This window comes from Takifugu flavidus, chromosome 13 (genome assembly GCF_003711565.1).
Source record: "Takifugu flavidus isolate HTHZ2018 chromosome 13, ASM371156v2, whole genome shotgun sequence".
NCBI classification, from domain to species: domain Eukaryota; kingdom Metazoa; phylum Chordata; class Actinopteri; order Tetraodontiformes; family Tetraodontidae; genus Takifugu; species Takifugu flavidus.
Genome location: NC_079532.1, coordinates 2,671,242 through 2,696,917, shown reverse-complemented (window position 1 = coordinate 2,696,917; position 25,676 = coordinate 2,671,242). Strand labels below are relative to the sequence as shown.

Below are 25,676 nucleotides of genomic sequence, written 5' to 3'. Positions count from 1 at the left end.
GGGTGAGAACAAGGTTTGGATTCAAGTCTAGCGTTATGTTTGAAAGTCCGCACAACTGCATTATTGCTATAAAAGAGACTTTGAGGAAATAAGTACACAATTAAATGGCAAACCAACTTTGTGGCCAAGTCTGTCAAATTTAGCCAAATTTAGTCATTTTCTCCCCATCTGGTGGAGAGTAAATCCAACAGTTTGCAGCATAAGTTGGCCAACTATTGGTATCAAAGATGGACGGTGCAGACAGATGTCATTGCACACATGTAAAAGGCCCCCAGGCCGAGCAGACAGCTCGTAAACGTCCTCATTTTGTCTTTCCTCTGAAGAAACCCTTTCCTTATTTTCAAATGTCAACATGGTGTTTATCATTTTAATATTTAATGCCTCACTGAGGCTAAATACTCAAATGAAATGCAAATAACTAAGATGGGAAATTTTAATCTAATTTTCCTGGACTGATCAGTGTTCCTGAGTCGTCCATTTGTGCAGCTCTTTTTTGTTGTTGTTTTTCAAGCTTCCATGATGTGGATCAACTTAGACGTTTTGTGTGATTTAAACAATATAATAAAAACATTAAAAGAGCAAAGTTAAAGTAAACATAAAATTCTCTGGAACATTGTAGTTTTAAAAGAAGGATTTATTGTTAGAAATGCCAAGTTTGGGTAGGCAACTCCTAAAGTCATTGGCGCCTGCAATAATGTCACATGCAAACATTAACACACCAGAAATTATTTTTTTTAAAATCCCCCAAATTTTGGCAAAATTTAACAGAAGACACGTTTAACACAGAAGTGGTGCAGAAAGTTGCAAATAGAGATAAAAACCGACTCCACAAAGACAAATTTGCAATAAATCAGTGACTTTTAAAAAGTCACCGACTCAGGTAAAACCATCAGGAGGAGACAAACGTTATTTATGACCTCCACATTTGCTGGATGCACCGTGGTAAACAGTGGGTGGATGACTCAGAAGCTCCAGACTAGTGTTTCATTCGATGAACCCCCCCACCAGCTGGGGGTCCCATGAAGGCTAACGTTACGTCTGCCCTCCTCCCCCCGGGCTCCAGCTGCCATGGCGGGGCCGTGGAGACGGATAGACATGTCAACACCACCCTGTCAACAACCTCTCGCTCATAACTTAACTTGGAAGAGAGTCGAACCTCATCCTCACGGCAGCCGCGGTTGACGGATGCGGCGGCGTGTGCGCGCCTGTGCGGCTCAAACACCCCGGCTGAGGAGCAGGGGGGCACGCTCCATGAGGAATGGATTCGACAGACTCAGAAAAATAATAATAATAAAAAAAAACCTCCAGAAAGAGGGCTCCCGCAACTTTCAATTTGCGGCCAGGAAATATGCTCAGACCCGATGGAAACGAAAAGTCAACTGGGCTCTTCCATGTAGTGTACCAACAAGTTTCAATTCGTCCAAGAGTGGGACGAAAAACTTGCAGCACAGCCGCCGCACTTCAAAGAATTTTGCATGCCCCCCCTTCTCCCCAGCCGACCGTGCAGCGGAGCGGATCGGCTCCGTGACAACAAAAACCCCCCAAACCAGTAACTTTAGTTCCTGCCTGCTTCAAATACTCACCAACAGTCTGTGAGCCCGACCCCGAGCCAAGCAGAAGGTACCAGATCCACATCATACGGTCTCCGTTTCCCCCAGCCTGCCCTTGCTGTCCTGCCCCGTCGAATGCAGAAACGGGGGCGAAGAAGAAGAAAAACTTCCGATGCGCCCGCCGGGTTCGGGTTTGCGCCTCCGAACTAGGTCCTCTTTGTTTCCCTCAAAAGTACACCCACATTCGCCGCCAAAGTGCGGACGGGGAGTCTCATTTGAAGGCAGAGGAGACTTAAAAGGGGTGGCGGGAGGCTGTCTGGGGAGTCGGCTGTTCGTGTGTGTTGGTGCCGAGAGAGGCGGAGTCGGAGGCAGAGAGCAGGAGATCAGAGGTCGGCCAGTGCGGGACGGCGGCCCCCAGGAACCGCAGAGTGCCCGGAAGACTGGTGATGTTGCACCGTTACTCTATAGGAAGAAAACAAGGGATGCTAATTTATGTTTGATTTAACTTCATATATATACCTGAATTATGCATTAATAGAGGGAAAATTCAGGGTGAGCATTCAGTTTGATCAACATTGATGCCGACCGAGGTGATTCTGGGCAAAAATGTCGTTGGAGAAGTAAAAGAGAAAGACAACAGGGAATCTGCGTTATGTTGTATTTATATTCACATTTATTTAACCAGGTAATTAAGTAAAAACGGAGATAAATTGCATAACGGTGACTAACCTACATGTCAAGAAGTTAGTAGCAAAGTCGTCACAAAATTAACGGAATGTTTATTAAACGTTTAATAAAATGTTTTTTTTTCTGAATAAAAATGGAACAAATAAGCCAGCGTCAAATAGCAAATGATATCACTGTAATTTTATAACTATAATATATAGTGAGTTCACTTTAAGCTAAGTGTACTTATTAGGTTTGTAGCTATTTCTACATGTTCTGACACCCATATGCCAAATTCCTCTGGTTTAAACAGCAAATAGGTGTGACTTTTACCTGTAGCATCAATATGCATTGCAGATCTTCTGCAGTCCACTTAAGTTTAGAGTTTTCTTTTGTGCTGTGTTAGTTGGGCTTGTGAAAGGTTCTCCCATTTAATCCACAGAGATAAATCCTTTGGGAAACAAAGAGCATGCCAATGTCAGGACAGCCCTGTGCAGGATGTCTGAGTCTGCTGTTTCAGAGTAAAGCGCTGACAAGAGTGCTTCTCACCGCACAAATTGTCCTCATTTCACAGCTTACTTAAGCAGCTAGGTTTTTATTTCATTTGTTTTTGTATTTTTAATTGTAGCATTAGCTTTTAATTTTCATTCAATTACACAGTGTTTTTGTTTTAGTCATTAACTTAATGAAGCCTGTAAGCTGTGTGCCCAATTCTACTCACAGACCAAAATGTTACCACTTGTCTGTTGCTATTTTTGAAATTGAAGCAGAAGAGAACGTAAATGAGATGCAGTTGTAGTCGTGACATTTCTGTACAGGCTCAACCAACTTCCACGCTGAATTGTCCTCAGGCTGGTCTGTTGAAGCCACTTTAGGTTGAATTGGATTCGAAAGAGGCAGGGACAGGACTGGAAGGACAGGAGCTTTTACCTATCAAACCTTTCCTCTTTATCGTGGAACTGCAGCTGTATGCAGACGGAGAGGCTCTCTTTAAACAAAACCCTCCTTTTGATAGCACGCTGTCCTGGAGGCATGCGATTGGGCGAGTCCCAATATCGTCCTCAGCTCACTTTATATTCGTTCAGAGTGCCTTATCAAGTCTGAGCCGAGTGCAGACTTCTGGAAAGGGTCTTGGCATGTCAGTTGTCGCTTTTAAAACCGTGTCAAAGATTCTGGCTTGATATTTTCTTTGGGGGCCTGTTGTCCTCGTATCCCCATATTGTTGCCTGCAGGGCCGTATTCAATCTGTAATGATGAGTCCTGATGTGTGTGTGTGTGTGTGTGTGTGCGTGTGTGTGTGTGTTCTGCACTTGCCAGATATCCATAATTTAATGATCCACAGAGCTAACCAAAAGCAGGCACAGGAATCTCAGCAGGAATCTCAAAAACAATCCACAGTCACAAAGCTAAATATTTGTTGATTTGAAAGATTTGGCACTCTCTTTATAGCCTTTTATTTTGCTCCTCTGGAATTATGATAAACATTAATGCTGTTTTCCAGATTATACACCCAGATAGTTGAACCAAAATGCTGTTCCTTCTGTATTTGTTGACGTTGGGTATTTGCAAGCTTAACCCATAAACAGTAGCTACACTACTGTTTGACGTACAGCATTTTGAACACACCCATCCGTTACTTTAAGCTATCTATAAACAGCTCAGACCTAATTAGCCACTGGCCAGCAAATGGACCCATTAAGGGACATTAAACGTTAATATGAAGGTTGTTATTGGCCTAATCACAGGAGAAACCCAATTAGGGTCAAACTCTGGAAAATGACTCTGACTCAGTGAGACGATTCGGGTGGCAAAGATTAAGAGATCTGGACGACCTCAGATGACTTTGCCTGTGGCATTCAGAGACAGCGAGAGAGATAGAGATTTAGCTAGAGATCTAGCCTGAGGTAAGGCGTGTACAATGGGAGCGACACAAAAGGAGTTTGTGTGTGGGTTTCTTTTTTTCTTGGTCAGGAGAGAGGGACGGCGCTCACAGAGTAGAGCGGAAGCCGGTGGCAAGAAGACTATGCTAGGTGGAAGAGGGAGGTGTGAGTGAATTTGGAAAAGAAGAAAAGAGGCAAAAATACAGGGAAATGTTGCAGCAGGTGCGTACGTGACATATTTGCATAAAATCCTCAGTATTTGCAGATATTACAAAGTATTTCAGGCAAGTATCAGAGGGAATGCTCTTGCTGTCAATGAGCATTCAGCTAATATTTGCTTAAATTAGCAAGAGCTTTAGCATGATGTGTTTTTATTGTGTGGAGCTGCTGTCAGGGTCACAGTAAAATGCCAAGGTCTCTATGGTGGTGTCAATTTTTTTTAAATCTACCGCTACTGCTCCTAATTAACAGCATGTCAACGTGAAGGTCAGGAAGAGGACGAGTTAATGAGTTCTGCAAATATTTCTGCTGGTCCATTAAAGTGCCTCAGTGGGGAGCAGTCATTTCCAAACCATGCTGCACGGGAACGCAAAATTCTGAAACTTCACCCGTTTCTGTTAAACCAGAGTTCTGGTGACATCAGGCGAGCATCAAACAGGCGTTCTACTAGTAAAGTGAGGACATTTATGGGAAGTAAGGGCATTTTAGCTGGTCCTCACAGCTTAAAAGGACTGTATGAGGGTTAAAACATGGTTTTAAGGTTGAGGTTAGAATTGGATTTAGGTAGGGTTTAGGGTAGAGGTAGTTTTTAGGGTTAGGGAATGAGGTTGGGAATGCAGTTTGTTTCTGAAAGGCCTTAGAAAATAGGAATGTGTGTGTGTGTGTGTGTGAGAGAGAGAGAGGGGGGGGGGCATGGAATGATGACAAGATATTGATTAAAACAGTTTGATTTACAAGTGCTTGAAGCATCAGTGATTAGCTCGCTGATTAAACAAATTAATGTACAACATATGTGATATGTTATAATGTCAATAGAATGATGTGAAAGAAATTAAACCACAGCCTAATATTACAGTAAGAGGGGTTCCACATCAGTAAAGAATCACAGCGTTTGATTTTAAAACAAAGTCTTCCTGTTGCGGTAGGTTGACTGTTGAAGAGATGGGAAATTAAATGTACAATTCTGAGGCAAAAATGTTGCACTTTGCACATTTAGCCCTTTCTGTTCTCCTTGGGAATACGTCTGTCTGAATCTGACTGATGTAACAACTTGCCAGTATGAAGCGCAGTTTCTATCTTACATCTTGAGATGAATCCCAAGGAAGGAGATCAAACTCCAGAGGCAGATGAAGGCAGAACAATGAGCAATATTCTGAGCGGAAATTGATTCAATTAGAGGTCGAACTGAAACCAATGATGCAGTGTTTGTTGTTGGGTTTTCTTCTTTTCCTTCAAATAGGCTCTAAAGGCTTTAGTGGTTTTATCACATCTGCTCCAAACAGGCAGTTGGAGGGATTTTTATAGAACCATCTTAATCGCGGGTCAGTCCCATCCATCAACACGCAATCTGGAATTTACAGTGAAACACAAATACACACTAATTAACCGTGAGCAATCATCAAAGCTTCATCTCTGACAGCAGGCAGTACATGTTGTTGGGTGATAGATTAGTGAGCAGATCCATCAAAGCAATGATGGCAGCATCAGTCATTTTATAGGTCATTTATTAGTGCCATAGTTTACCATCTGATTTCAAAACTGTCGCTCACCAGAGCTGTTATGTTTCACCACGGCCACAGCGGTAAATATCTGGACTCCACATCTGCCTGCAGCTGTTAAATGCCTGTAGATGCTGGTGTGAAAATGGGCTCCCAGAAGCTCCGTGTGTCGATACATCAGCTGTAATTGGAAACATTGCAGCAGGTAATTAAAGCTCATTTTTCACAGTAGTTGATTAAATCACAATATTTTGCAGTCATTAAAGATCCTCTATTGATGTTCTGTAACTCAACAAAGGCTGAGTACAGTTTTATACAAAACCTACTGGGAAACACTACAAATACTGTATATATCTCATGAGAAAAGTCAGACTCAGATCTGAACTATTCCTTAAGCTGTGGTTTAATTAGTCGGATCAGATTGTCTCATATGGTGGACGTCCCCTTTTTGAAGTCTTCTTGACAGCTCCAAGAGCGAAGAGACCTTCAGTAGCTTGGAATCCCAGAGAGTGGATGGAAAAGGCTCCTGGCAAACATGTTCTATGCACTCTCGCTCACAGCATTCTGACCACCCTTTAGCTTATCATGCCCAAACCCCATGGACGGATGGATGGATGGATGGATGGATGGATGGGAGGATGGGTGGGTGGGTGGATGGATGGATGGAGTGTGGGTGGGTGGATGGATGGATGGATGGATGGGTGGATGGTGGATGGGTGGAGGATGGATGGATGGGTGGGTGGGTGGGTGGATGGATGGATGGATGGATGGATGGATGGATGGATGGATGGATGGATGGGTGGGTGGATGGAGGATGGATGGATGGGTGGGTGGATGGATGGATGGGTGGATGGATGATGGATGGGTGGATGGATGGATGGATGGTGGGGTGGGTGGATGGATGGTGTGGGTGGATGGATGGATGGATGGATGGTGGATGGATGGATGGATGGATGGATGGATGGATGGATGGATGGATGGATGGATGGATGGATGGATGGATGGATGGCCTAAACCACAGATTTAACCTGAGTGAAAATGAATGTGTGTGCTTTAATTTTTCTTCTATTTCCACCACTGTTTCATGTTTTTCCTAAAATGAACGATAAATTCCAGCCATGACCGAAGAGGTGTCTGGCTTTTCTGGGGAATTTAAATATTGACCTTCTCCGAAGAATGTTGTCATGTTTCTACGGTAGCTCAAACGGGTTTTAGTGCTAATTTCCACCTATTTTGTGCACTGTTCTCTTCCAGGACAACTTCTAATGTTTTTTTTTTTTTTAAATAAAAATAAGTCATTTCTCATTTATGTCAAAGAACCTCAGAGTATGAACGCCAGAATTGATTCCCCCATCATTTAATTGCGTTGCTCTGTTTTCCGGCGTGTTGTCCATCTCTTGAAATCAGTCCAGCTTTAGAGTCTGACACGTGTTGCTGGTGTCATCAATCAAAAAGTCTGTTTACATCCAGTCTGTCACTGTTTATCACAGGCAATGTGAAATGGGCTTTGGGGCTTAGACAAATTCAGGAGCCGAGCCTTAACGGCCGGGTTGATGTGACCCTGCTCCAAAGAAGGGGAGAAAGAGACAAGATGGTGACAACACCAAGGTCATGTGATGAAGAGAGGCCATGATGGAATGAGGCACCAGTGCTCCCAGCAGGCTTTGTCTGTATTACCACAGTCGTTTTAACTCGGTTCGCTGCTCCAATTCAGAGGCTGCCTTCATTGTGGAGGACCACAGACTCTCAGGTGTTTATTTGCGGGCCAAAGTGGGTCAGTCATTTCCTTCCCAGCATGCCTCGCTCTGCGGTGCTCATCGACTGCTCTGCACCACCAGCCTATATCTGCGTTAGATGAAAAAGAGCCAGATTTGTTGGATGATGGTATTGAGAGTCACCTTGAAATAAAAGCGGCGCTGTCTGGAGGCATCGCCTGGTTGATCACATATACAACGCGAGGGTGGGTGGCAGGTCTGGGGCAGAGGAAGCAAAGAATAGAGATGGATGGAATATCTGGACCTAATGTTAGGTGTTTTGCATCGCAGGTAGCCTATGGGCGCAGGAGACGATAGGACAGGACGGGACTGAGAGAAAGGGCAAAGTCTGGGTGCAACAAGAGCGTGAGACAGACTAAGAGAAGAGGAAGTTGTGTTTGAGGGAGCAGAATTCGGGACAGTGACGGATTACTGGTGGCGATGGAGCTGAATACACAGCGAAGCAATGACACTCCAGGAGAGGGCCCGAGAGTTAACTCATGCCTGGGTGCTTTGTGTTATAGTTATAGCTGGGGCTGCAAGGACAGACGGGGGAAAGGGGGTGGGGGGGGCACGGGGGGAAAGGACATATGGAGGAGAAGGCAGAGAGGTGAGCTTTTGATCATAAGTTGAAGAATGGACAGGTTCAGTGCTGCTGGGCTCTGACACCAAAGCAGGATGGGAAATGCTTACCTTTGACAATAGTTGTAGAAAGTACACACACACACACACACACACACACATACACGCGCGCGGTGTGGTGTGGTGGGAAACTATAATGTAGCTGACAAGCAAAGCAAGAGCATGACTCTGAGTGTAAAAGTCACATGTCAAAACACACATAAAATTATAAATGTCGTCAGTTTTAAATGAAATATGCTTTTTAGTTTTCAGTGATCTTAAAGCTTTAATGCACTACACACATCGACGTTTTAAAGTTAGCTTTCTCCTCCGTGTGTGGGCCGATGGGGGTTTCCTGCCTGCTCTTGTAGGGGAGAAAATGTACAAGTGTGACACTATGATTGGTTTTAACCCTCAAAGGAGGGTGGAGGGGGCACCCCAGCATGGTGGAAAGGAAAGGCCAGAACACACGAAATAAGAAATAAATAATGCCCGATTTTGTAAAGTCACCGTTTAGCATGTTTTTGGGAGGGAATTTGGGAGGAAGCTGGAGCGCGATGATTAATCTCTCTTAACATTTCAGAGACAAGCTGCATGACGCCCAGCGTGTGTTCTTAAATGTCAGAGCGGAATGATTCCCATCTACGTTTCCTTGTGAATAATTAGAGCTGAGGAACTGACGTTTCTGGTGCTGTCACAGTCAGACACATCAGACTGGTGCCAAATGGCCGTTTTAAAATGAGCTTTTCTTTCCAGGCTGTGGCAACATCTCCCCCCAAAGTGAAGACAGAAAGACAGAGACCAGATCTCAAACATGATAGAGAGGGGTAAATATTTATTGCATCACTGCGTTACTCCACTTTATATTCCACAGAGATTGCAGAAGTGAGTGCAGGCACTTGTTCTCAAAGGTAAGACGGCTATTTCTGCTCTGGGTTAATAAGACGGCGCGCTACACTATGGTATTTTCAGAGGTGTTGACCGTAGGGACAGGGAGCTCTTGAGGGATGCAATTTTTTGTGGAGACAAATGGCTCAAAAACAGACATAATGTCTGTCTGTGTAAATATTTACATGAGACCTCGGGATGGCGTGTAGCCGTTTGGTATTCCGCCCACAGGTCGACATGGCAAGGCCTCTCAGAAACAGTCCAAGCTGCCTTGGGACAGCTCCAGCTCTTACCTCACAGTCCTCCCACAGGCCTCGCGGTGTTCATCCAAGGCTCCTCGGGGCACTCCAGGCAGGGTTAAAATAGAAACACATTCATCCCAAACGACTGCCTACCATCACCAACGCACATCTGTCTGTCCTGGAGAGGTGTTCGGGCTCGAACCCAAGGAGGTTTCACCTTTTGTGCTTTTATACATCTTTTTATTACTCTACTCTATTAACTTTGAGAGTTTAACACATTTTGTCAGCCCAGAGTTTCCTCCTGCTGCGTCCTCACATTTCAGAGCCTTTGTTAAAACTCCCGCGTCCCATTTTTTCAACGAAGTACTAAAGCCGCATCAATGAATCGACAGGATGATTGAATGCAGCTTCCTCGGCTCCTGACAGAAACAGATCAGCCTAGCAGGATAGGTACAATGGAGGAGGGAAAAAAGTTATCTTCCAAAGTGCTTGGGATGCACAAACGCTAGTGTTTTTTTCGTATTATTTTTTACCTCGTTAAAAAAATAAATAATTCCTGGCCCCGGATGTAGCCCACGTTTTCAGTTTTTAGCGCTGCATGTTGTTACAGCTGCTTCCCTCTACCTCAAATGCTGACAGCTCAGCCCAAGAGACCGCACCTTTATTCTCTGTCTCACAAACAACATCACGTTTAGAAACCCTGCAGATTGTTGAGCCAATTTATTGGTCTATTTCAGGAGCCATGCTTCAAAACTGAGAGACGCGTTACGTTAATTAAGCACAATTTCACTTTAGTCCCAAAATTAGAATGTTGTCTATAGTTTCCAATGCATCCTAGTTTTAAAGCTTTCTGAATTATGAACAATGGATGGATTTTTAAGCTGGTAAGATCAAAAATTCAGTCTTTCCCCGTTGAACAGAGGTCATTAGCGCATCGGCGGTATCTGCAGGCGCTGGCTGAAAAGCACGGAGTAGCTGCACCAGATAGGCGATAGATGTTTGAGGAGACTCAGACGGCGTTACACGCCTGCTTAAAAATGAGAGCAAGGCTTTATTTCCAAAGACAAATGCCTGTATGTTTAGTTTCTATCTTATCACCACCGAATCCAATTAGGATCAGAATTTTAAGCTGCTTGTCATCGTAATTAAACATTCACCACAGGGAGTCTGATGCAGAAACATTTCATGTAGGTGGGACCAACATCGAGGGACACTGGGAAAAGATGGCGGGGGGGAAGCAAGTTGTGTATCCTGCCAATTTCCTCAGCTCATTTATAATTGTGTTCCTATACAAGCTTTTGAGACAAATACTACACCAAAAATATCCCCCGAAACACCCGTAATTAAAAAACCCTCACATCAATTCAGAGACAAAATAAAATGGAAGGAAAGAAATGCTGCATGTGCATTAAAGGTTAATAGTTTTGCAACAGTTTCACAACAAAAAAAGGGTAAACGGGGGAGGTGTGGCTTCACTTTCACTGTGCAGGAGCCTCTTCTGGACCCGAACCACTGTTTTCCCTTTCACTTTCACAAGCCCCTCAGGAGCTTCCTGCTCTGCATCCTTTCAGAACAACCAATTGACAGCAGCTCCTGCACAACAGCAGCGAGCAGCCAAAGAGCCAAACCCACCTTTTAATAAATTCACCTCTGCCGTTTTGGGTGATTTAGACAAAAGAGAATCCACCGCTTTCAGCAAATTTGTCTTTTCCAGTAGAGTTTGATGAATGGAGGACGCTGACACTGGGCTGCTCAGAGGAAGCTGTTTGTACAGGAGCAGGCGTTTAAGGCTGATGTTGTCGTACCTGTGAGGCTACAAATAATGATAAGTGACGGCGTTTGGGCATCTGAGATGCGCGGGTGCCAGAGGGAACACGGATATGGAAAGGTGAGCTTGTGGGTGGCCTTGAATATTAACAGAAGGATTGTGAACTCACTCCGGGGAGACAGTGGTGGGCGGAGGTGGATTTAGTTTTGAGTTGGAGGCCAAGGTGACGAGAGCAGCAACGGTCCAGGCGAGGAGTGACCCTGAACGGAAATGTGCAGAGCAGATATATTTGGAGATTTTCTAATGTGTACATTAAAAAAAATAAAGAGAATGTGCAAAAATCCCTGTAAACACTGAGCATGAACAGCGCTCGTGACCTCTGACCCCCCTCCCACAAGATGAGACAAAGCGTCGCTCTCCGGGATCTGGACCTTTGTGACACCAACTCATCATCGTATACGTAATCAGACTCGATCTCACCTCCACTCGTGTTTAAAATGGACGCATGTTCCACATAATTGCACTTCACGTCATCTCAAACTCACGGAAACTCTGAAGCGATCACCCTGAGCATATTTACCCACACTTGTGAGGACATCTGTACCACTTTGATGGTGCTCCGTCCTTGATAAAACTGTTGATACACTCCACCTCATCAAGCCTGGAAGTGTGTATCTAATCGAGCGCTGGAGTGGGCAGCCCTCGAGGTCAGACATCCGCACCCTTCCCCTACTCGGGCCAGACTACTGCTGCTGTATTCACCAGTATAATTAACCAGCTCTTCCCCAAAGCTGGTTAATTATACTGGTGATACAGCAGCCTTTTCATCCAGGCTGTGCGCATCATTATTGAGCCACGGGTGGATCATTTCAGACATGCCAGTGTTGTTCCCCCATTTTTTTCCCCCCTGTAAATTTGGGAAGGTTCATGCTGAAGCCGTACACCCCCAGAGGAAACTGGGTTTTAGATGCAGCACACCGGTTTTAGACACGCGTACACATAATCGTGTCAGCCGCAGAGAAATCTGATACTCCGCTTTGATAAAGCCAAATATAGAAATAGTTTTTCGTTTGTACCTCTGGGCAGAGATGTTTGGGGAGCCGGGCTACAAACGCTACGCCTCCCGCTTCTCTGTATTCCATATTCATCCCTGTTGTGAGGATGATTCATCACCAACATGACACAGGCGGCGTAATGTTACAGCTCTCCCAACCCACGGCATTAGGCGATATCGCCGACCACCCCTCCCCCACCTCCGGTGGATCCTCCCCAGCTTTACCATCTCGCGTTAGGTTCCCCTTTTTTTTTACAATCTTTCGTGATCCTCATTCCAAACCCTTCTCTGAGTGTGCTGCTCTGCCACGTCTGATTTTGAACATTCGATGTGATCTCTTTCCTTCATTTAAACAAGGCGCTCTGACGGGAAACAATTGCACTGAAGGGAGCGGCAGCGAGAGGCCCGCCAGAGATGGCTGAGCGATGAAAGCTGTCTGGGGGAAGAGATGAATCCCCCCTCGCCGCCTCATCTCCATCCATTCATTGTTCCTGACCCGCAGCTGCCAGACAGCTGTCTGTACCTGCCACCTGTGACGGATGCCTGCCGTCAGTCACTCGGAGATGGTCCCTGGAACCCGCGTCACCTCCTCACTGGCTGGACCTCTTCTAAGCCAAAGAAATCGATGACGAGGAAGAGATTGATTAATTCCTTGTCGGTGGTGCTCAGCCCCCCTCTGAATGCAGGATATGAAATGGATTCAGGCTGCAGGTACGAGAACAAGTGATGAATACAAAGAAAATGTGCACGGAGGTGCATCTCCCATCTGTCCCCAAAATACATTTTAAACTGGAGATCAAAAAAATATAAACCATATTTTGGGCTCCGGCGAAGCTGAAACCCAGAGCAAACAGATGTTGTCGCAGTCCGGTCTGGTGATACCTGTTTTCACACTATGTGTGTGTGTGTGTGTGTGTGTGTGTGTGTAAGAGGCCGCAGGGGAAGATGAATAAGATACAGGATTTGATCTGATACCAGCCTCACATTCTGCGGTTTAATACAAAGGGTTGTCGGCGGCTGCAAATATGACATTTTTCACAGACTAATGCGCATCCTCCTAAATACACGAACCTACGGACGTGCACGCACGCACGCCGGCGGATTCAGCGACATCTGCTCCCTTATCGGATACTTTCCCCCTTTTCTCTGTCCATTCTTGCAGGCTAATAAATAGATTCATTAAATCCCAGCGGGGTGGCGGGAAGGGGAGGTACTTTACGCAAATTCTGTCTTTTAAATGATGGCAAAGAGAAATGGGCTCCGTTAAAGGCGCCGATCAAAGCGCCGCCGCCACTGGCAAGCGCCTCACGTAGCAAATTCAATCTCATAACCCATGAAGCGATTAATTCGTGTCAATACAAACATACAAACAGTCCCCCCCTTTTTTTTCCTGTTGGCACTGCAGAGGTCTTGCGTCTGCGTTTATTTGCCCGTCGCTGTGCATGTATGAGCGTGCACGGCGCTCTGAACCTGGAACAGCAGGCGTAATTGGGTGTGCAAAAAAGGGAACCTTGTGTTCATCCAGGTGAAACTAGATCAGACAACCCTCTCCTCTCCATTTCCTCGCCGGGCAGCACGCAGACGTTCCTAAATCAAGTTTGTTAGCATTTCTTTGATCTGGTTGGGACGCCATGAAATAGGCAGCACAGATGAGGATGACGGCATAATAATTTGTGCTGGCCCGAGCCGCTTTTATTAACGATGGACTCCCATCCGGCTAGGACCGCTGCCGGCTAGCTTAAATCAATTTACCTGCAGCCTCACTACAGCATACATGAGGAAAAAAAATCCTCTAAAGGGCTTGAGTGTGGCTGGTCAGTCTACACTGGCTTAGCAAGAGCTCAGGATCAATGTTTCGGGCAGTAAATCATTAAGCCCCATTATATCTGTAAAGGGAAACTCACTGGAGAATGCAAACCCAGATGTGCTAGCACTCAGGCGGCAATGGCCACCGCTTAATGAGTTTCTCCAAGTCATTATCGCAATGTGGAGAGGTTGGACATGCTGAGAGGGCTTTCTACGCACCAGGGAGCACAACCAGTACAGGAAAAAAGGCAGGCTGAGGTTCGGTGAAGGCGATAGATGTAGAAAAATGAGCGGGGAGGAAACAAAGACTCAGGATGAAGCTGCCAGTTGAGGGTTCTGGGACTTCCCAGTCGGCCTTGATTGCAACCAGCCTGCATTTAAATGTATCAGCCGGGAAGAAGAGACCCTGCCTGCACCACTGGTGGCCTTTGTTCCAAAACTTCAAATTCCCAGTCGGAGCGACTGGCTCGCTGCTCTGAATTCTGATGAAGAAAAAGCTAAAAAAAAAGAAAATAAACAGGTCCTCACATCTGGCTTCTCGTCTCCTTTCCTGCCACCGTCCTTCTTCATGTGCCAGTAAGGTTTTCTTATGAGCACAGTACCGGTACGTATATTTAGTTTTTGCAAGTGTGTGCTTTCTTCTTTAAGATATAACCCAGGGAAGCTGCTGGTTATTTTATTTATTTACTAAAAAAATAGACACATATACGTAAACAAGCTCAAATGTCAGGGATTCAGACTGTCGCGTTGAGGTTGGCAGTCGCAGCAACACGTAAGAGGAACGAAACCACTCTAAGCCACGGTGGAGGAGTCAAACGTGCGCTGCTTTTTAAAAATTCTCAGCAAGACAGTCAGCCTTTAACACAAAATGGTCAGCCAGAAGATGCATCGGACATGTAAGATACAGCTACCCAGAGGTCAAAGTCAAGGTCAAATAAATTGCAGCAAATGCTAAAATGTGACAAGCTTTCAACTGAGCTGCTGCGCGTTCTAATTTAACAAAAACTCGGTGTCGTTTATCCATCAAGTGATGCTAAATTGTCCCCTGACATCTGATAAAAGACCTGACAAATGTAAAAGGGATGCAAACCTGACAGATCAGTCAGCAGATGATGTAAGAGGAAGCAGAAGTAGAGCTAGATGAAGTACTCCAGACGAGGGGGCTTTAAAAGTAGGTTTTTTTATTAGTTTAACAATGAAAATGTGTCATACATTGTGTGATGGGAGGCGCCGTGGCGTCTGACAAATGATCTTGGTTCCGTGTCTCAAACTGTCCACGGTGTTTGTCTGAAGCGCAGAACTGAAAACATATTGTGAATAAATCAAGTGTGAAGTGAATCTTGCCGCCGCGTTCCCCCGTTCTTGACATCTGTCGCCGCAGAACTGGCTTTCCGCCCGAGTGCCCAGCCGGCCTTTTCTCGCAATCAGCCGCGCTCACCACTAAACCGCCGACGTGCGCGGCGGGAGGGAACCCGGCCTGATGGTAATTGATTGCGCGTAAGTTCCCCGCGTCAATTAAAGAAAGTCGTTGGCCAACGAGGATTTGAAACACTTATCTGTGGCGGCAGCCCTTTTTCAAGGTCGGTGCTGGCAGGCTGGGAGAGAGAAGGGGGGGGAGTAGAGGTAGAGTGATGGCTCAGAGGATGGACAGCCTGCCAGTGGGACAGGCCTGACAGCTGGATGAAGCAGACACCGACAGGCAGGTGATGTGTACCAAGAGTCTGGTCACTTAGTGTCACGGCGCGTGGTCCATGGATAGCTCCGTATCGCTGTCCTCAAAGTCCCGCAGGTCCACCGGGTTGGCCCGCGGCACCGGCAGCCTACAGAAGCAAAACACCCGAGACATTAGATCATCTTAAACGGAAATATAATAAAGCTTTGTGAAAGGTAATCGGATTCAATCAAGCGGCGCCTTAAGTAGGAATCATCCGTCCTGTAGCTTTTATATCAGCGGCTCCGCGTTGACAAAGACGAAGTGGCCGCTAAATCATTAGCCTGGCTGAGAGATTTCAGCGTGCTCCCATCATACGCTCTAATTGGACGCCGTCATTAAGATGGTGATCCTCCAGAGAGAACGGCTCGCCACTTTCCTCATCCTTCCTGTGGTGGCGTTAAGCATCATCTCCGGTTGTAAAAAACCGCGTCAGCATGTTTCGCCCTCCGCCCAAGCCGACGCTGTTTGATTGGGTGAGTGTCGAGGACGTTTAACTCTCAAACGCTCACTGCTCAAATGTTTGTCCTGAAGACCGGCACTTCCCGTGACCTTGGCCATTTAATCTGCATTTAGATCATATATATATGGGATGTACTGTCATCTGCCAGAGGAGGAATCCAGGGAGATTAGATCTCTGAAGCACAAACCGCCGCAGCAGTGCCGCCGGCTGCTCTTCTGAGGATTTATACATAAACTGGCTGTGACCAAATGAATCTGTATGTTGGAAGACATGATCAAACACAGCCCAGATGATTAAAAAAAAAACATTTTTTCATCACATTAGGACATTAGGTTGTCCATGGCAACTGAACAGTAATATTCTCTTGTGCAACTGTCGAGAACCAACGGCGTAAAGCTAATGAATCAACCGCAGTTAAGATGTTTGTTGTAAAAGAAAGAAAGGAGGCATGTTGTTGTTTAAAGAACTGTTGTTTTGTCATGTTTAAAAGCGCCTCAATTAGCAAAACAGGAAATGAAACAAAGCAGCGTTGACAAACTATAATGCAGAGGATTTAGCAGGCTGTTGACTAAGCAACAATAAATAATGGTCTAAGCGGCAACAGGTCGCTCACTGCATTTTCGCGGTGGGGGGGGGTCTCGCCATTTAAAAGCAGGACAATAATCGAGGGCTTTCACCTCTGACACCTGGGCGTGTACTCTGCTACGCCATCATGCAATTGATGTTATAGAAGGGCTTTGTTTTTAAAACAAGCAGCTAATTAATGGATCTTCTATAAAATTATCGATTTCATGCCTAGTAACGCTAATCCAACCAATCTTCTATATTGCTCTGTCGAGCAGGACGCCCCATCCATCAGCAGCTGCCCTCACTCGCCTCCAACCCTGGCTGCCTCCGTTGCTGCCCGGGCTGCATGCATTAAAATAAATAACCTTACGTGAGTTAATAGGCAGCGATATCTTTGCTGCTCCCGGAGCGTTCCCGTCTGACACACTTCTGTTGACAGCAACATAGAGCCGCCTCCTCCCCCTGCCCGTGCATCATCACAACATGTACGCGCGGTGCGGCGTTCCCTCGTCTGCAAGAGTTGTTTTTTTTTTTTTTGGTCTTCATTACCAGCAAAGGGCCGAGGCATAAACGGCACCGTGCGCGGCTGCTGAAGAAGCGGCAACTGTTCTGTTGTCGACAACATCAGTGTTCCTTCGCTCTTTACTGTTAAACATGCCCAGATTACACATGTCCCTGGTGTCCGTCCCAGCTAAAAGAGCGGCGGACTTATTCATGTGAGGCCATTTCAAGCCTGCGACTCCGCTCAACCAAAACAAATGCGAAAAAGGGAGGGAAAAAGGCAAAGTAATTATAAATATATGTATATGAGACCTGCACTATGGAGGCAAATGAACTATTTATATTCAAACAGTCCTCGCTAAGCCTTGGGACACATGGATGTAATAACTTATTTATTCCATCCACAGGAGAAAGGCCATTACTTGAGGAGAGAGGCGGTGGTGGCGGCGGCGGTGGTGGTGGCGGTGGGGGGGCAACAAGAATGGGGGCAGAGGGAAAAACGGAGAGAGGAGCTTCAACATGCAACAAAACCACAGTGGGTGGGTGATGAATTCCCTGTAACCGAAAACCATCACTATGCTCGTTTTCCTCCTTATCTGCTCCTCTTCTTTTGGGCCTGGAAGTAAAAGATCGCTTTCAACTCTGCCTCCTGACAGCTGGGTTCTTTCCATTCATGACTAATTAATGAGCTTTAATGTGCGTCTAACTGTGAGGGGCCGGTGATGCAGCCGCGCCCTGCAGAGGGGCCTGAGTGGAGGATGGTGAGGCCCACCAAGGAGCCTCAGTGGGAGTCAAACAGAGCAGCTGTGGATACCAGGGTGATGGATGGCGTGTGGGAAACTGGAGGAATGCACGTGCGTGAGCTAGAAGGGGGTGAGAGGTTTTGATTGGAACTGACAAAAGTAATTTTGGTAATGTCTCGTCTCTGAGTAGAATGCAAATCGGTTTCCAGATGTGCCCAAAATCAAGCCATCGCTCATGGGGAAATGAGAAATAAGTGATGGGACTGATGGGAGAGACCTCACAGAGATGGCTAAAAAAGAGAATTAGGGAGATACTCAGACAAGTTTTGCGACATTCCAGACCTGGAAGTCAAATAACGTGTAAAAAGGTGAAGAAAGGAGCTTTAACAGGGGAAAAAAAGTTGGTTTCTGGACAGATGCTTCAGATGCTAACTAGCAAGCTCGTTATTTACTTGTGGTCTGTGATATCGTAGGTCCCACTAACAAGTGGAAAAGGTCCAAAATCGCCACCTATCCACTAGCTAGGATGGTAGCTGGAATAGCTGTGGTTGAAAGGGGGGTGTTTCCTGTCCTGATTAGCATTAGAAATCCCCGCTGCCACCACAGGATCCACAGGAGTCATGAGTCATCATCCGTAAACACTCTCATCGCTCTGCAGCAGCGGCGGCTGCCTGGTCTGGCCTCCTTGCCATAAGAATAATCAGACTGCGGTAGCCTGGATGTGCTGAATGTGTCTCAGGTGTACGTGTGAGTGTGTCTTCTGAGTGTGTGTGTGGGGAAAAACTGGAGCAAGAGAGGAGGGAGGGGTTTCTGGGCCAAGTGGAAGCTGATGATGGTGGTGGGGGGGGTGAGTCTCTACCTGATTAAGCAATGAGGTTGAACGACAATATGGATGTACACGGCGTCGCAAGCAATCATCCTTAGGGCGAAATAACTATTGCAATTTGCATTTCCAAATAGTGGCGATGCCACCCAAGCATACTCCATCACATAAGTGGGAAGGAGCCATTTTTCAAGTCCTGGAGGCCTACAAGGTTCCGTCTAATGAGAGAGGTTCTTTAATGGTTATTGATAGAGCCCACAAGGACAGGCTCGGACTGGCCAGTGAAGCGGCGCATTCCGCTCACTTAATGAAGTAAATCTTGTCGCTTCTATGGGATGATTTAACCCTCCAAACAAATTCACAACGAGAAAAGGCGCGTGGCGTGGGACCGAACGGAGGTGCGTCGGAGGTAAAAATGGACAATCAATGAGGTGAGTAAGTGAGAATGAATCTTAAAAAGACGGCGCGAATTGCAAATGGGGGTTTAATACGAAAAAAGAAATGACACAGCGTTGGCTTTTATGGGGGATTCTCTGGCTCTGCACTAATGCTCTGCTGGATCTAATTGGCTATTTTCTTGAGAGGGTGTGTGTTCTCTCTCTCTCTCTCTCTCTCTCTCTCTTTTGGGCCGACTTGTTTGACAGTTCCGCTTTCACTTTATGAATTTACAATGGCTCTAAAAGGGCCATCCGCCTCTGCGATAAGACAGGATTTCTGCCGATATGCATCATCATAAAAGAAACCAAATAAATCTTTTCACAGGATTTATTGGAAAATTGCAACCTATAAGTAAAGGTGCCGAAGAAAAAGCACAGCTGGATAAATTATTACAGCTAAACTAAATAAAAGGGAACGGAGACGTGGGGAAGGAGGCTGCCAAACGGGCCGATTTCTGGCAAGTTCCTCTTAATTCGAAAGGTCTTCCCCAAAAGATCAAGGCTTTGGAATCAGATCGAATCCTGAGGCAAAGAAGCTAAGTTACAAATCAAAAACACACTGGGAAAGTGAACAGAAGTGAAGTGTCAGCAGGAAGGAAACACTTTGTTGAAGCTTGCTGCAGAGGACAGGAGGGCGAGAGGAGTGGAGAGCAAGTGCGGGGATCAAGAGAACTACTGTACATTTTTCATGAGTTTCTATTAAAGCTACAGGTTACACAGGCCGCCATCAGATAAGGCTCTTTTCAATTCGGCTCTAACACAAAGAGCCGTCTGAGCGCTGCCAGGGACGCGATCATCATCTTTTGTTCTGCAGCCTCAGGTTTTAAGAGAGCGCAATTTTCTAAATTATGCTTCTTAACCTGCGATAACACAGGAGACAATGCAGCGTTGTTGGCTGCTGCGAGTCAAAATGTGCTAAATGCTATGTTAGATCAGACGCTTCTGGGCCACAAACCTGCAACAAGACCAACCAGCCAGGCGGCGTTGGAGGGTGAATTAAATAGGAGCAATGTCTAGAAAAGCACTTCAGAGCTGATCGTACTTATAAGAGACTATTTCAAAACATTCTACTGAGGGAAGTCGGGATTATAGTCATCAAACATCTGAATATAACTTGCTAATGGCAACAGATGCTGGGTCACAACTGGGTTTGTCTTCAAACCACAGCCTCAAACAGCAGCACAGGATGCTAAACGTGCACCTTCTGCTGTCCCCCAGGGGTTCTGCAGATGCTAGAGAGATGTTAAAGGCGAGGACACAGGCAGCATGAAAGGGTCTCACCTGTTCTCCAATACAACAATCAACAAATTCAAATATGTGCTTCGGAAATCCATCCCTCCATCATCCATCATCTACATATCCATCACTCCATCATCTCCCCATCATCCCTCCATTATCTCCCCATCCATCCCTCCATCATCTACATATCCATCACTCCATCATCTACACATCCATCCCTCCATCATCTCCCCATCATCCCTCATTATCTCCCCATCCATCACTCCATCATCTACACATCCATCCCTCCATCACGCATCCCTCCATCATCCATCATCTACATATCCATCCCTCCATCATCTACACGTCTATCCCTCCATCATCTCCCATCCATCATCCATCCCTCCCTCATCTACATATCTCTCCCTCCATCATCTCCCCATCATCCCTCCATTATCTCCCCATCCATCATTCATCCCTCCATCATCTACACATCCATCCCTCCATCTACACATCCATCCCTCCATCATGCATCCCCCATCCTCTCCCCATCATCCCTTCATCATCCATCCCTCCATCATCTATACATCTATCCCTCCATTATCAATCCCTTATCATCTACCATCCATTGCTCCATTACCCATCCCTCCATAATCCCCCCATTGATTCTTTCATCAGTCATCCTTCCATCATCTACCTCTCCATCATCTACATCCATCCCTCCATAATCTTCCCATTGATACTTCCATCATCCATCCTTCCATTATCTACCCATCCATTCCTCCATCAGCCATCCAACAATCCAACCATCCAACCAGCAACTCATCCATCCTTCCATCCATCATCGATCCAACATCCATCCCGCCAACCATCCATTATCTATCCATCCCTCCATCATTCCATCCACCCATCATCCATCCATCCCTCCATCATCCATCCATACATGCCTCCATCCAGCCATCCATCATCTATCCAACCATCTATCTTCCACCTATCCATCCATCTCTGTAAGATAAAAAGAATAAACACCATATATCAACAGGCCTGGGCATGTTTTGCTAAGTTGTAGAATTGCTTTATAGCCTGCATCAGCAACCTCACAGTTGCAGCGATCAAGACTATTTATGGGCAGTAAAATGCATATAGGTAATAAAAGTATTGATAGTGCTCTAAGCAAGCTGAACCCACCACAGATGTATAATTAAAGCGTGAACACGCCTAGAAAAAACAGGTTATCTTTATATCTCCACTGACACAAAATCAACTACTGACCTCAGGAGAAAAGCAGGATTAGAAGACCAACCGAAATGATAACATGAGCGAAGATAGATGTTAAAGGCAAGGACACAGGCAGAATAAAAGGGTTTCACCGGGATTAGAAGACCAACCGAAATGAGAACATGAGCGAATGATTACTCAGCACCAACGCTGTGGCCCTTCTTAAGCCACTGTGGTATTTACACCCTTAGTGGGATTATCCCACCCTGAAAAACAAAGCAAACCCCGGAGGCATTTCTGAACCTGTAATCAGTTTACGGCGGAAGTGTGTAAGACGAGGCGCGGCAACAGGCAATGCATCATCGTACAGAGGACACAGATATGAGGCTATATAATCTGACCCTTTGTGTGCAGCTCAGCTTGTTCGCCAGAGTGCCACACCCCATTCAAACCCCTGTCCGTGCGTGCCGTTCCTGCAGAAAATACAATCCGACCCCTCTCCAGTCTTGAATGCAGGCAGTCAAGTTGCTACTCGATGCATGAATTACTGCTTTTTCCTGCACGCTGGCTGAAAGGTCGTTGAAGTCGAATAAAAATGCTCGGCCGATCAGAATAATTACACAGGTCGACTGCAGCGGGTGACGACAGCTGGGTGATCACCGTTATCCTCCGTGAGCTCATTTCTCGCCTGCTTTGATGCAGGTTACCTCGCGTTAATCACGCAGAGACTCTCACCTAACAGCAAATAAGTACAGCTGAGACTCAATTGTACGCGGGCTCATCAGCTCCTGTGGCCACGCGGCACTGGAGAAATGAATGAAAACAAGTCATTTAGCATGAACACAGCTGCTCCAGCCTCCTTTGCTAAATGCTTTGGAGGCATTGTTGTCCATTTTTTTGGCTGAAACATTTCCACTGGCTGTGAAATCTGACGGTCGCCAATTAGCTCTGTTTAATGTTTTCATAACCGCAACAGACTCGGTCAGATAGAAAACAGCGGTAATGGACATTAAAGTCCCTCAGAGGAGAGAAGGAAGGTGATGGAGTGTCAAATATTAAAAACAAAATACTTTGAGGAATCCGCTGCAATAACATTTCTTGGTATTATTCAACAGGCATGATAAAACAACTGCAAGCAGCTCATAAATGACACCTTTGTGCGTATGAAACAGGACAAATGACTAACAGTTACTACATCTTTTACTGTAGGAAACAATACAGAACTAACTTTCAATGGATTTATATATAAAAATGGTATAAAGAACAAATATGTGGCCTACCTGGCTGTAGTATAAGTCTTTAAGTCTATTCTAGCTGCAGGCGAGCCTGGGGTTTTTAAATATATACCTCTTTATAGGATGCTGCCATAAAGAACAATGAAGTGTGACGTGAAGAGGGACTATGTACCTAATTGCACAGTGCTCCAGTTTAACTGTCTGTGGAATACTGTTGCAATGTTCTCAGGGGATAAACCCTCAGCGCGGAGGAACAATAATCTCTCCATGTCACTCCTACACGCTTGTCAGTCTAAAAAAGGCAGTAAGCCACTGCTTGCTACTTTAATGCAACAAATTAATAGTGCGGAAAGAAAAATTGGAAAAATTCTGGAATGTAGATGTTACAAAGAATTTATAGTTTTACTAAATAGCTTTTCCTTTATGGAAGGTGTTTCTGCATATACTGTAAAACTCTGATTAAACAACTTCTGCCTAAAGTGCAAATGCAAACACAACACTACTCCCCCAAGATGACAGAGGGAGCTCTGCCGGTGGACAGCTCCTACATTATATCACTACAACTGGACAGTGTGTGAGTGGATCTAGTCTCCAAATCAATGCACACATCCACTTTTTGGGCACATTTTTGGCTTTTAGTTAGATGATGCAGTAAATCGTGGATCAGACAGAATAACTGATGCCAGTTTCTCTTTTGAAAGAGATTCATCTTGATTTAAGATGGCAAAGACGCCGCCGCAGCAGCAGCAGCAGCAGCGAACACGAGAATCTAAATATAAAGATTTAAAATAGCCATTTTCTACCTACATGTTTTATCCAGTGGTGAACTTTGAAACATGATAGTGAAAGTCTGTGTTTATTATCATTAAGAACAATAATAATAACAATTTCTCTTCCTCCATTTGTCTTTAACCAAGCAAACATGAAATGACAAGTGCATCTTCTGCTTCAGATTTAAATCCGGACTGTTTAGAAGCTCTTTGAAGTCTCCCTGAGGACCCCACAACAGGGAGAAACACAGAGACGAACAGTTCTGTGGATCCTTCTAAAGGCAGCACCAGGGTCAGGGTTACCTTAGAAACTCCCTCCCATCCGTTTTTTTCCTGCCTCGACTGTAACTTTAAGTCTGGGTCAACAGCAGAAAGGAGACTGCTTGACCCACTTTTTCAGTATTTTGTAGAAGATTACTGCCTGGCTCAAACACTACTCTTTTATTAAAGACCACTCTAGCAAATGTGAGCCTTTAAAAGACTGGATGTGAATGCAAACTTTATTTTCATTTGAAGTTAGCTTAACTTAAATGCTCTGTCACTTCGCTACAAAGCATTTTTATCCTCCCAGAATATCATTTCATCCATCCTGTACCCAGCATGTTTCCTGCTGTCTCCCTCTCTCCCTCATCGACCCACGTCCTCCTAGCTTTCCCTCTCTGCCCTTTAGCGTCTCCATGGCCACTGGTGATGCAGGGGAACTGATCTTCACATCAGACATGCGATCACTGTTGTGGTTTTGTCCCGGCGCCAGCTAGCTTTTATGAAGCCTGACTGGTTGCGGCCGCACCCACAGAATTGGCAGACTGGTAGAGTTGCGCTCCCCCCACCTCCCTCCCCTCCTGTTGTGTCTTTGTACAGCCCCTATTCTCTCGCTGCAGAAGGCCGGCGCCACGTCAACGTCCGAACTACCCAGGTGCCTGGACAAGCTGTCTGCGTCTGCTGAGTGGTTTGGACGCTGCCCCAAAGTAGCGAGGGATAGATGGATGGATGCGGAATAATTTGTAACTGCGGAGATCATCAAAATAAAAGAGCAGACCGGTCGTCTGGCAAATGAACCCTCGCTCCTCCCTTTTGTCTGAGTCCAATCATCCAGACCCTCAGTGTAAAGGACACCCTCACAGACAGGGCAGAACGGCGGGGCTCCAAGCTGTCACGGCTCTCAGCTGATAAAAATATGTGTCCTATAGCGCTCCCCTGCCTTCCCCACAGCTAAATGGATGGTGTAAATAAAGCAGCAGATTTATTTACACCACCGCCAACATTCTGCGACACGGGATGCAGCCGACAATTACCGTGAGATGTAACTGTGTGCTAAAGGCCAGAGGTATCGTAGCGGTCAAAAATTTATTGTTTTGTCCTTTTGAAATGTCTCACTTAGTCTACATTGAAAAGCTGACAGATTTTACCTGACCAATAAATTTGATGTCATATGCTTCTTAAAATGCTTCAGCCATAACAGCCCGCATTTTCTTAAGAGGACAGCCTCCCTCCTCTGATTTACGCATCAGGAAACTGGAAGCGGTCTTTGTTTTGTGTCTGTTTGGCACAGAGAGTAATGCTGCAGTGTCTGTTGCAAAGTCTAAAACCTCTCTCTGAAGAAATGTAGAACAAAGCAATCACGTTTAAAGATTAAAACGCTGTGATCATCAGCCTAATCCGAAAGGAAAATGTGCAAATGAGACCCGCCTTCAGAAAGAGCCCTTCGTTTTTCATTCCCATCCATCTCCGCTCGCGACAATGCTGGATTAAGGTGATTTTGCAAAGTGCGTGCTAATCTCCCATTAGAATCCCGAGGTAGTTAAATCCCCACTGTCTCCTCGTTCCTGCAGTAAATCGACATGGTGATGAGGCTCGTTGTAAAGCTGCTGAATCCTTCCCCTCCTTGTAAAGCAGAGGGACGGACAGAGAGCTGGAAGGGAGACAGAAGCCATAACCACCGCCCCACTGGGTCGTTACAAACATGCTAGACATCGTTGCTGGGTCCATGAAAACCCAGGGATGAAGATGTAATATGCAGCCGGTGTGTGTGTGTGTGTGTCG

At 45.7% G+C, this 25,676-nt stretch overlaps 2 protein-coding genes and 2 long non-coding RNA genes across 9 annotated transcripts in view; 2 read left to right on the top strand and 2 right to left on the bottom strand.

Moving 5' to 3' along the window:
* Positions 1-1,886, bottom strand: part of ldlrad3 (low density lipoprotein receptor class A domain containing 3) — a 41,087-nt gene extending 39,201 nt beyond the window's left edge. For 2 of the 3 annotated variants that reach the window (XR_008953254.1, XM_057051580.1), the window contains exon 1: positions 1,584-1,886. Coding sequence is in view for 2 of the 3 variants with exons in the window: in XM_057051580.1 (XP_056907560.1) it covers positions 1,584-1,638 (55 nt within the window). In the remaining variant the exon portion in view is untranslated. The remainder of the gene's footprint in view (positions 1-1,583) is intronic. The other variant, XM_057051581.1, reaches the window with a different exon arrangement.
* On the top strand, positions 1,856-17,688 carry LOC130536020 (uncharacterized). Of its 2 annotated transcripts, XR_008953257.1 has the most exons (4): positions 1,856-1,993; positions 8,946-9,016; positions 12,499-12,852; positions 17,597-17,688. It is a non-coding gene; the product is annotated as an uncharacterized LOC130536020 (long non-coding RNA). The 2 variants fall into 2 exon arrangements; XR_008953256.1 differs by lacking the exon at positions 17,597-17,688 and having other exon boundaries at positions 12,499-13,252.
* Positions 15,108-25,676, bottom strand: part of trim44 (tripartite motif containing 44) — a 28,947-nt gene continuing 18,378 nt past the window's right edge. For all 3 annotated transcript variants that reach the window (XM_057051579.1, XM_057051577.1, XM_057051578.1), the window contains exon 6: positions 15,108-15,767. In XM_057051579.1, coding sequence (XP_056907559.1) covers positions 15,683-15,767 — 85 coding nt within the window. In that variant the 3' untranslated portion in view covers positions 15,108-15,682. The remainder of the gene's footprint in view (positions 15,768-25,676) is intronic.
* LOC130536021 (uncharacterized) lies at positions 18,817-24,691 on the top strand. The gene is made up of 2 exons (XR_008953258.1): positions 18,817-19,186; positions 24,515-24,691. It is a non-coding gene; the product is annotated as an uncharacterized LOC130536021 (long non-coding RNA).